Source organism: Clupea harengus, chromosome 3 (genome assembly GCF_900700415.2).
Source record: "Clupea harengus chromosome 3, Ch_v2.0.2, whole genome shotgun sequence".
In the NCBI taxonomy this organism is placed as follows: Eukaryota; Metazoa; Chordata; class Actinopteri; order Clupeiformes; family Clupeidae; genus Clupea; species Clupea harengus.
Genome location: NC_045154.1, coordinates 1636499 through 1649279, shown reverse-complemented (window position 1 = coordinate 1649279; position 12781 = coordinate 1636499). Strand labels below are relative to the sequence as shown.

Sequence of the window (12781 nt, the reverse complement as noted above, 5' to 3'; positions counted from 1 at the left end):
TAGATTTGTTATTTGTAGTTAAACGTGCAGTCTGTAGCTAATCCCATGCACTTTTTGGCAGATTCAGTGAATTGCTCCTCATGTCCTCTAACTGTCCACTCAGTGTTTGCGCTTAGAAAACATTCGGTGTTCGTACACAGTCCTGGCTCTGTTAACGGGAAACAAACATAGTGGCTCGGACCAAGTCATAAACAATCCTAGCCGATGCTTCACTCAGGAGAGAGGTGTCATTTCATTAGCTGTTGAGCTCAAATATCCACAACCTTTCGCGAAACCGAATCGTGGACTGCATCTTTGTCCCATGATGTCTCATGACTTATGAAGGTGACTCTGTTAGCCTTTCATCACTTACGGTCATACCACTCTGAGCACACCTGATCTCGGACGCAGTGTCAGGCCTGGTTAGTACTTCGATGGGAGACCACCGGGGAATACTTTTTTTAAATTAGGTGAACAAGAAGATCAAAGTTGGCAGAACTCTTGTCTAAACTTGAAAACTTTGGTTTAGTCAACCACAGTACTCAAAGGTTGAGAAAACTCAAAAATATGAGTTTTTTCAACATTTTCGTTTTTTAAGGTGTATGACTCTGGTAAATTTGTATCCAAAAGGTGTATGCCTTGTATTTTTAAGGTGTATGCCTCTGGTAAATTTGTATCCAGAACTGACAAAATATGCAGAACTGAAAAGTCAATGTACACAATTCAATATCTCCAAAATAATATCCATTTAGCAAACTCTTTTGTCGAAGAGAATTTTTGCTTTTGTCCGAGAGAACCCTTTGAAAGGTGTGAAAAAACTCATGACCTTGATGATGTTTGTTCTATCACAATGACGAAATTAAATGAATGAAAATGACATTTAAGTTCAAGATCCTACAATGTTTAGCTAAATGTATGTGATTTTAACATAATTAAGTTCAAGTTATTGTGACCATAGAGTGTTCTGCACTTTTTCTTCGACTTGTTTGCAAATTTGGCATTGAATTGTGATTTGCTACTGTCTTAATATCCACTTATGACACGATATCACCAGTGGCCTAGGAATTAGGGAGGAGGGGAAGCAAGTGATTGGGTGAGAGAGAGGGTCTTTGTTGAGAGTCTTTGTTCACACTAATACACTAATGTATCATTTGAACCAGCCACTGCAGAGATTACCACACCCATGTCCAAAAGCCTGGGATCTTCAATCCCCTGGGACATGGATCATACAGACGCCTCAGGAAATCACAAGCCTACATTAGATAAATTAGAACCAAGTAGTTCTCGACGCTGAACTTATCATGGTGAATATAAAACAAAGCCAGATAATTGAATATATAGATTAAAGTAGATGCATTAACAGAGTACGGAAGAGTTTACTCCCTTGTCCAAAATATGGTCTTAACCCAAATATGGTTTGTGTCCCTTCCAATGTGCTGAATGGTGAACTAGAGATAGCTACTAATGAGAGGTCTCTATTTCCAGTCATCATGTTTGCTCCACATTCAGCTCAGAAATCACATATTAATGTTCCATTTTAGGGAAAAACAAAAAATGATTTGAGGAATAAGGTCGTCTTGTGTGTACTGCGCCTGTTCAGTTTAACTCCATGCCCTAAAACTGACTTTTACAATGAACTCAGTTAAGAACAGTTTTCAGACAGCAAGACAGACTGTAGAGAGTGTGTGTGTGTGTGTGTGTGTGTGTGTGTGTGTGTGTGTGTGTGTGTGTGTGTTTGTCGGGTACAAGTGCATAAACATGCATGTGAGAAACATTATGAGCATGTGTGCATTTTCTTATAAAATAGCAATTGATACAGCAATATCACACCCCAGCATTCGACTAAATTATAGAAGGTAGACTATTTGTGAATTAATTTGTGCTTTGTTGCTATTCTGTCATGGATTTTTTCCAAGCTGATGCTTGAAAGTCAACATCCAAATAGACACATGAATGACAGACTGGTTGTTTTTTCCTCATGACACCGGCTGGGGAGATCCTGGACTTGAGTCCAGACGTGTTGGTCATAGTGAAGCCCCTCCTGAGCCTGCTCTGCACCTGAGGGCCCCGTGTTTCCAATCAACTCCATCAGCCTTCAGCAGGCATGGGTCTGAGTTCAGCCAGGGGCCCTTCAGGTCTGGGTCAGTCAGTAGCCCTGCTTCAGGCATGGGTCTGGGTCAGTCAGGAGCTTCAGGTCTGGGTCAGTCAGTAGCCCTGCTTCAGGTCTGAGTTCAGTCAGGGGCGCTGCTTCAGGTCTGAGTCAGTCAGGAGCGCTGCTTCAGGTCTGGGTCTGGGTCAGTCAGGAGCGCTGCTTCAGGTCTGACTTCAGTCAGGAGCCCTGCTTCAGGTCTGAGTTCAGTCAGGAGCTTCAGGTCTGAGTTCAGTCAGGAGCCCTGCTTCAGGTCTGGGTCTGGGTCAGTCAGGAGCTTCAGGTCTGAGTTCAGTCAGTAGCCCTGCTTCAGGTCTGGGTCTGAGTTCAGTCAGGGGCCCTGCTTCAGGTCTGAGTTCAGTCAGGAGCTTCAGGTCTGAGTTCAGTCAGGAGCGCTGCTTCAGGTCTGAGTTCAGTCAGGAGCTTCAGGTCTGAGATCAGTCAGGAGCCCTGCTTCAGGTCTGGGTCTGAGTTCAGTCAGGGGCCCTGCTTCAGGTCTGAGTTCAGTCAGGAGCTTCAGGTCTGAGTTCAGTCAGGAGCGCTGCTTCAGGTCTGAGTTCAGTCAGGAGCGCTGCTTCAGGTCTGGGTCTGGATCAGTCAGGAGCCCTGCTTCAGGTCTGAGATCAGTCAGGGGCCCTGCTTCAGGTCTGAGATCAGTCAGGAGCCCTGCTTCAGGTCAGTCAGGAGCGCTGCTTCAGGTCTGGGTCTGAGTTCAGTCAGGGGGAATCAGCATGCAGGAGGCATCAGCCCCGACTCCCAGAACACAAGCAGCACTCCTTATGGCCTCCAGCCATACTGACTTCTCCCCATCTCCCAGCCATTACCATGGACACAGCTACAGTCCATCTCTTTCCACAGCAGTGCTGCAGAAGCCTATATTATTTTTGTATCAAGTAGTTGTTTCATTTCTCTTCCGCCTCTCTGTCTCATTCACTCCTTCTTCTCCTTTTCTGCGCACACATCAAGTAAACACAACCCAGCACTTAAAGTAACAAGTTCTAAATCTGAGTGAGGCACCATCACGATTACCATTGTCAGTGGCCATTTGAAACCTTAAGTCCAACCTCCTTAAGTAAGAAACACGACTCTTGTTCTTAGTCATGACTATCAGATGTCAGTAAACATTTACAGTATACCTCAAGGATAGTTTAAACAAGGAGTTCACTGGAGCCAAGTGTTTAGATGAAGCAAGTTAGTTCAGGGGATCTGTCCCATTTTGCTTACTTCTCTAAACCACAGGCATGGTATCCTGATTGTCCTCTTTAGTGAAGTTTGGGGTTGTAGTCATTTGATAGATTCACATGGGAGACATCTTGTCATTAGTGCATGTGCTGTACTCTTCAGCCATAATAAACTGATGAAAAGATGTTTAAAACCTCATCAGAATGACAATATAGAATAAGCATTCCACTTATTCTACTACATGCATTCATTACATATAATTCATCTCTCTCAATTTATCAACTTTATTCATGTCTTATAACAACGTTCAGCATCTTGCACAACTCAACATACATTGTGTTGATCTGCGTTGGTAGCTAGCATTATTTGTTTAATTTTGAAGTTTAATTTAACTTTAATATGGAAGTCCCATAAATATGTCATCTGACATACTAAAGGAGGGAAATGACATATGGAGACTACACCAACATATGACATTAAGGTACCAACGTCTGGGTCAAGGACTAAGAGGGAACAAGACAGGACTAGAATGGGAGGCAGCCGGCCACACTGTTCACCAACAGCCTTTTACTACTGGGAGTCCAGTAACATAGCTTTCATTTCACTGACTTTGCACATAGACAGAAAGTTGAATAAACAGGTGTTTAAAAAAAACCCAATAACAACAACAACAACAACAACAAAAAAGAATAGTTGAGTGTGACTGCCGAGGAGTGTTAAAATTCAGAGCTTTTTGCCTTTGAACAATACAGAGAGTGAGTGACAATGCCTTTCTTCTGGTGAGCTAACTACCTAAAAGGCAAGCAAAAACAATAACAGCACAGTTGGCACTGTTAAAAGCTTGCTAACAGACTAACTGACGTCTTTTGGTGAAATAGCTGATGACTATGAAAGATGTTCTTACAGTTCCACAGGGTGGTCCGTCTCAGACCACAGCACTATATAGTGTGGAATGACAGGTGTGTTTATCTGTCCTTCACACGACCGTACATCATCAAAAGGAATTTGAAGATGACAAACTATTTGCTGTATACTGTTGCTTTAAGAGGACTGGCAAGATGACCAAATAAGAGTTTCAGAAAGAAATGTTATGTATAATTCTGTATAATTTAGATTTATGCAGAAAATGAGATGGCTTCTAAAGGGTTTAGCAGCTGGACAGATGCACGAAGCACATGTCTGGTCTGTGCAACCCAAACCAATGGACAGGAGGTATTGATGTGACGATGCCCTCCACAGAGAATGGCTTTTTTAACTGTGGCTAATTGCTTTAAGCAGATTGGCACGGACATCCAAGATTGGCTCCACACAGGGGCCCTGTGTGGCCTGTCCTGGCGTGAGCTGGTCTAGACAGAACTTAATCTAATCTAACACACGGAGCCTCGGCAGCACTGTGTGGCAAACACTCAGCCCAAATAGCCCATGACCAAAACCACATCTGAGGAGCTGTCACAGTTAGCAACATATGCTATCCCTTGCCTAAGGCCCAGTGTTTAGGCTTTTGAGAATGCTGTTTTATATCTGCAGCAGTAAGTGCACACACTTCCGGTCATGTGCCTGCCATCCCTCACCCAATCATGTGGGCCGGGACATCTATCCATCAATCAGATGTAAACATATTCTCTAATATGTTTTTTTTTATTGTTGACATTGATATGATCTTGAAGACAAGCTGACAGACTACAACCTTAAAGGTGGTGTATTGTTGACATAGATATGATCTTGAAGACAAGCTGACAGACTACAACCTTAAAGGTGGTGTATTGTTGACATAGATATGATCTTGAAGACAAGCTGACAGACTACAACCTTAAAGGTGGTGTATTGTTGACATAGATATGATCTTGAAGACAAGCTGACAGACTACAACCTCAAAGGTGGTGTATTGTTGATATAGATATGATCTTGAAGACAAGCTGACAGACTACAACCTTAAAGGTGGTGTATTGTTGACATAGATATGATCTTGAAGACAAGCTGACAGACTACAACCTTAAAGGTGGTGTATTGTTGACATAGATATGATCTTGAAGACAAGCTGACAGACTACAACCTTAAAGGTGGTGTCTGCGATTCTAATCCAATACACTTTTTGTCAAATTCATCCAATTGCTCCTGTTGGTCCTCTAGCTGTTTGTTGTGTGTGTGTGTGCGCTCAATACACTCCAGTGTTAGTACACAATCCTGCCTCTGTACATGGAAAACAAACGAAGTGGCCTGGAGCCATCCACTTTTCCAGCCAATCAACACATTGCTTCAGGAGCACGGAAGGATGGGTATAATCTGATTGGCTGTTGAAAGCCATAAAATATGACAACATTTCTGCTGTCTTAAAACATATGTAATAAACATGTATGTATGATAAAAAAAAATATATACTGTAATTTCCATAGCATCATAAAAGGTATCTTCTGTTTCTATGGAAACAATTTTACAGAAGTCAGTGGTTGTTCAGGTTGGCATGTCGTATATTGCTATAATATTTTAGAATACTATCATTAGTTTAATTTGAAATTTGAAAAAAAGGAATTAAATACATTAGAAAAGAATGGCTAGTTAGACTTTGCTCCATTTCCTGTAAGTCTTCCGTCTTTGTCTTTGTCTAAATATCCCTTGTCTGGTTTTAAAATGATTCCTAATGCCTCCTTATCCCATGCTCATAGTCTTTAGCCTTGAAACCCCACTCCAGCTTCTTTATCCTCTTATCATACAGTCTTTTCCCTTGACCTCACCCCAGCCCCCTTTCCTACCTTCGGTTTTTGATGGGTTTGACATCTCAGTTAGACTCAAAACAGAACAAACTTCAGTTTATATGACATCATGTATGCGGCAAGAGAAATTGAGTGTCTGCTGTTACTGAAAATGTATAAATACAGTGAACTACAACATTGACATTGTAATCCGTGAACTCTCATTCTTATGTATTCTTTAATTCATTGAAGAAATGTGTTATCCTCCAATTAAATAAAGTTAATATGGGACTTTATTGTCGAACAAATTTGTAGGAGCCTGCCCAAATCCCAGTTGCTTTTCACCTCCACTTCTCTATAGCCATTTCCCCAGGACCATATGGAGCACAGAGAGTGGATGAGATTAACGAGCTGCATCAGACTAATTAAAGAGCCACCAGATCTCCTTTTCTTTCCCTGGTGGCCTCAGGGGCCTGTTTGAGTGGCTATTTAAAGTGATAACCTAATTGAAAAGGGAACAGATTTTCAGAGAGGGAAGACTCACAGGAGGGGGTTCCATGGGGCTGTGGGTTAACCTCTTTAGGGCTGACTTTGTCCTTGATTCACCCTGGGATGATGCCACAAATGCTGTCTATCAGTGGGAAGACCAACCAGCTTCACAGTACATCAGTGAGTTGGGAAATTGATCTGGAGTACAATTCAAGTGTTCAGTGTTGAATGTACTACGTTTCCTCGAAGCAAACACACGGCTTGATTGACGCACATTTGACAGCACATTACACATCTCCACAGCAGAACAGCCATAACTGTTTAACTCATAAAGCACACATCCCAAGACGCCCACAACGACACTCATTAGTTCATATGTAATACTCAGATTCTAAATGAGAAATCAAAGTATGTCATCTAAAATGCCTCTAAATTAATAATAATGCCAGCCCATTTCACACTGCGGGCAAACTCCAACTTTACAGTCTTTCAGCCAATATTGGGTGTCTAAGTGTCTAAGTCTACCATACTGATCATACTAAGATAGATGGGGATACATGGATCTCTGGGTCTTAGGTTCTTAAAGCTCCTTACACACAAACATTTTACATGTCACACGATTTCTGAAATAGAGTCACTCAAACAGCAAAACCACACATCAAATCAGTAAAACTATACTTCTAATTCTAAGCCTTCCCTTTTTGTGTGTAGTAGTTTTGTGAATTGTGTGTAGAGTAGAGAAAAAAATAAGACCTAGTTTCAGAAAATGTGTGCAAGCAGCTGTAAAAAACTGTAAGACTCCAGATGTGAGTATGGGGTGTGAGTGGGGCATCTGCCTTCTGCCCCAGTCAGAGCCAGCTGCCACCCCACAGCACAGATGGGCAATGGTGCCCGTGTGGCTATTGGGCAAAATTGGCGCAGCTGGGGGCAGGTGCGCCCATAGTGTGTCTGGTTAAGACGGCACAGCAGTCTGGTTAATTAGTGACTTTGAGTTCACGTGGCCAGCTGGTGGCAGAGTTAGACCAGTGGCATAACCGTTGAGACAGGGATGATGGAAGGTAGTCAGCCCACACTTTGAACCCTTCAGCAAGGGGATTTTAAACCATCTAATAAAATAAAGCGTTGTCAGATTCTAAAATCCCATATTATTGTTGATGGACCCAGAATAAAGAATATCTGGGTCCATCAACTATAATATGTATAGGTTCTGAAACCTTCTTAACACACCAGTGTGATGGTACCTGCTGAATGGTTTGAATGGAAGATCAGAGCGTACCTTACCTTGGAACTTACAGTGCAGAAGTCTTGACCAATGCTTTAGTTATAGCCCACATTGATTACTGCAACCACTTCCTGTCTGGCCTCCCTAATAAACTGCTTCTCCAGCCCCAAACCATCTAGAACTCTGCAGCAAGGATCACTGCATGTTCCAAACCAACCAGCCACACTAAACATACTATACACACTAAACATGCATACTATACACACTATACATGCATACTATACACACTATACATGCATACTATACACACTATACATGCATACTATACACACTATACATACTATATACACTATACATACTATATACACTATACATACTGTACACACTATACATGCATACTATATACACTATACATACTATATACACTATACATACTGTACACACTATACATGCATACTATACACACTATACATCTGCTCACCCAGCTCCACTGGCTTCCAGTACCCTCCAGAATACAATTCATAATACTACTTACATACTTACTTACGTTCAAAATACTTCCTTACTTCCATAACCTTGCCAACCCCCCACTGCCCCCCCCCTCCTGCCACAAACTCCCCAAAAAGGGCAAATCTGTGATGCAAACACATAACCTTTGAGATGCATTCATCTTTGCTCTGCAAATACAACCTTGTTCTGTTCTCTCCCCTGCAGCGACAGCCCTCTCTGGCATATGACATGCCACTCCTGTCAGTGGGTGTCATTAATTAAGTGGCAACACTGGCACAAAGGTTCCCTTGGCGTCCAGCCACTGGGGCACCAGCAGAGACCATCACACCAAACATGGCAGTGATGAAGGAGAAAGAGAGTGAGTGACACATGAGGGAGAGAATGGGAAAGAGAGGAAGGGGGAAAAGAGAGGCAAGAAAAAGAGACAAAGTTAAGAAAGAGGATGGACTGACACTGAAGGGAGAGGGGAAGAGTAAGCTCTGTGAAAGAGGGATGCACAAGGCAGGAGGAAGAAGAAAAGTGACCCCAACCATGATGAGAACAGATACAAAAGTGAAGGCCCTAGATCTTCTTTGTAAAAGGCCAAATCGGCATGACAACAGTGACGAGAGGTGGCGCAACAGTCACTTGAGGCCTTGCCAAATGGTGATGAACAACACCAGACACACAGGTGCACACCAACACACACCAACACACACCAACACACACCAACACACACCAACACACACCAACACACACCACACACACACACATCAACACACACCACACACACACCAACACACACCACCACACACACCAACACACAGCAACACACACCAACACACACCACCACACACCAACACACACCAACACACACCAACACACACCACCACACACACCAACACACACCAACACACACCACCACACACCAACACACACACCAACACACACCACTACACACCACCACACACCAACACACACCAACACAAACCAACACACACCAACACACACCAACACACACCAACACACACCAACACACACCAACACACACCAACACACACCACACACACCAACACACACCAACACATGCCTTCACTTCACCAGATCCCCTGTGAGAGCATTGTACTGCTGTTATAGCTGTTATAGCTAAAGCACCATAGGGACACATTGCAGGGGATATTTGTGTGTCCAACTCACATGACCCAGCACAAAGGCAACTCCCCAAGGCCAGCACCTCACCTATCCCCATCTGCCCTCACCAAATACCCCATCAACACTGGCTGGTCCCCCCCCCATAGCCAGCCAGTGCACAAAACAAATCACACAGCTGACAGCATAATTCCCAGTGGGGCCTTAGCTGGCGCAGAGCTTAAGGCTTCCCCTTGGCCCATTGAGGGCGGCCCCCTCCCCTCCGCTCCGCTCCTCTCCGCTCCGCTCCCCTCCGCTCCCCTCCCCTCCGCTCCCCTCCCCTCCTCTCCTCTCCTCTCCTCTCCTCTCCTCTCCTCTCCCCTCAGGAGGAGGCAGGAGCAGATCCACGAGCTCAGTGTGTTCCTCTCTATGCCTGAATGAATGCGCTTGAGCCTAATACCGACTAATCTGGTCATCAAGTAGCCCTGCTGCCATGCACTGAAAATCTGACCCGCCAACACCCCCCTCCTCCTCCCCCCCTCCCCCCCACCGCGCCGCGCTGCTCCGCTCCCCCCGGGTCCACTACCGCCACAAAGCACTGAAGATGGTGGGCAGGGGGTCGGCGGCACCCAGAAGCTGCTCTGAGTGCACTCAAAGAGAGAGCTAGACTGAGGAGAAGTTTGAACGACAGGAAGGAAATGAAAAGGGGGACATTGGCACTGTGAAACAAGAGAAACAGCCAGAGTGAGTAGCTCTCCTCTGGGTTCAACTAAGGTCTCCAAAATGGTTCAATGGACCAAACTAATTATTCAAATTGTTCTCAAACTTAACCTCAAAAGCTATGCAATCCCACTAAAACATGCTACCTGCCTACTGTATATGCTACTTCCATTGCACTGGTGCATGGCTGAAAGATTTACTAGAAGGTAAAAGCCATATTGCGTAACACTGATACCAACATGGAATCCATAAAGCAAACTTGAAGGACCTTTTTCAATGTCAGTGTATGCTGTATACATAAGTGTAGGCAACACTTTAGGCAACTTTCCTCATGAATCAGGATCCTTTAAATCAGACCCAATACTGTGCCGTGTTGGGAGTCTGGGCCCCCCACTCTACTGCAGGTGTACATGACAAAGGGCACACAATGGGGGTACGACTGACTGGAATGAGTTGACTGGGCAACTGTGGGATTGACAGGTGGATGCTCTAAGATTGCCATCTGCCATCAGCGGCCCGCTGGAAACGGCACTAGGAGTGGCCCCTGCAGGGCCGACACGGCACACACTCTGAGCCGCACAGTGGGAATATGTACACCGATGCACTTCAGTGCACACATGGTGTAAAGAAGCCCACAATTCAGTCACTTTTTCACTCCTATGTGCTTTTATTTCTGTCCTTTCAATTGTGCAGGGCTCCTCAGTCCCTTAAATGGCATCTCCTTTGTGTCATTTTTATCAAGCCTTCTTCTGATGCTCAAATTGAGAAGGGAACAAAAAAGACATCTGTGTGAATACTCTCTGTGTGTGTGTGTGTGTGTGTGTGTGTGTGTGTGTATGACAGAGAGAGAGAGAGAGAGAGAGAGAGAGAGAGAGAGAGAGAGAGAGAGAGAGAGACAGGTAGCACCATTTTGGAAATCTTAGTTCACAGGAACTTCAACAAAAAAAACTTTTCCTCCCTGGCAAACTGGCTGCAACCAGTCACTAAAAAGAATAAGCCGAGCATGTCTGTTCAGCCCATGGGAATACAAGGCACTCCACAGGCAACAAAGTAATGAAATTAGTATTATTAATGAGTATTGAAATCTGTTAAATCATTAGTTAAATTCCAAGTATTTCATGATATTGGCAATATTTAAAAAAATTAAATAGTCATCATTTATCAGTGAAGTTTATTAAAAAGGTTAGTATCAGCCACATTTGGCCAAACTTATGGTCCCAGTATCACCACCCCTAAAACTACTACTACTTTTACACTCATTCGCTCTTCTCAAACACACAGTCTCTCACACAAACAAAGAGTTGTTGGTAGTGAAAAGACCTCTTGGTATCAGTAGCAACAGACAGACCTCAGCTGCCAGACTATTCATTTAAGTAGCGAGTTTTGACCAATCAATTCTTGTTTGGTGCACAAACATAGCGCTTGACTTGATAATAACACAGACCTAGTCCGACTACCGTGGCGAAAGCCCCTTTTCATGCGTGACAGGTCCCTTTTTGTGGTGATGGACTTAATAAATGCGAGACGCCTGATGCCGGCAAACGTTTTAATTGAACCAGAGTGTGATATTGTATGGTGCCGCTTGAGAGGCCGTGCTTGCTGTCTTTATTTAAAGACAGAAAATGTGAACAAATCCAAGCTGTAGAGATTCAATCAAAGCTCAAACCAAAGTCCTTTCATGAAACATGCTCATCAGTCGTATTAAGTGGAAAGGAACTGGTTTATGCCTTTGTAGAGCAATATGCAGAGCACTGAATTCCAAGCGCTCTTAACTAAATAGATATCAAAAGCAGTTATCTACACATTAGCTTCCCTGAAATATACAACAATTAAAAATACATAGCATAGAACCTAGCTGAAGAGTTTGTACTTGAACTTCAGTGTTACTGCGTAACCGCAAAAAAACCGCATCAATACATCGTTTCAAACCTGTTTCATATGTAATCTAACAAGACAACATTGAAAAGTAACTTCGGACAAGTCGCGTTCTATTGCAATACTGTAGCAGACGCCGAACTGAATAATAAGTCAGGTTTAGTATCAAAGAAGTCGGGTTTCCAAAGTCCTTACCTATTTGACAGAGAAGCAAGAGCTGACCAAACCAAAGAGCGTTCCTTGAACTGGTAACCTCCATGTTCTCTCTACTTTGCGTTTACTGAGAATGGGTGATAGGTTAAATGAAATTATAGGGGGTAACACTCCCACAGCGCGAAATGATTTACATTTGTTTCATTCCGGTAAACCTTTGGCGTCAACACCCTCCACACTGTGCTAGCGACTCTCGCCCGGTGCGAATGCTACCCACGACCTCAACGAGACACGGTGAGAGAGAGCTGCGCTTGACGGTGTGCGCCGCCCACAGTCACACTACATCAAACTAGGCGCTTCTTTCTGTACTAGGCTCAAGTCACTTACAGTACAATATTTTTCTCTCTGCAAAAAAAAATCCTTGCCGAGTAGCCTACCTGTTTATCAATTATCGAGATTTCAATTGCATCTACTTGTCCACAGCTTCCCATGTCAAATCAAGTAAAATATACAGTTTCATTACTTATTTTTTTAAGAGAATAATTGTAATCTGTTTCAAGTTTTACCATAATTGGGGGGGGGGGGGGGGCACTGAAATGAAACAAAAACGGAACATTAGAAGGAAGAGACCTGTAAGAGCACCTATTGGTGGTGTGAGGTTCTCTAAGCAGCTGACCTGTTGACATTATAGAATGGGCTTGGCAA

General features: G+C 43.7%; 1 protein-coding gene across 3 annotated transcripts in view; it reads right to left on the bottom strand.

Moving 5' to 3' along the window:
• Positions 1-12432, bottom strand: part of LOC105901934 (receptor-type tyrosine-protein phosphatase zeta-like) — a 46908-nt gene extending 34476 nt beyond the window's left edge. The window contains exon 1 of one of the 3 annotated variants that reach the window (XM_042707463.1): positions 12119-12432. In XM_042707463.1, the coding sequence (XP_042563397.1) occupies positions 12119-12182 (64 nt within the window). In that variant the 5' untranslated portion in view covers positions 12183-12432. The remainder of the gene's footprint in view (positions 1-12118) is intronic. The other 2 variants (XM_042707464.1, XM_031564141.2) reach the window with 2 other exon arrangements.
• Positions 12433-12781: the final 349 nt, after the last annotated feature.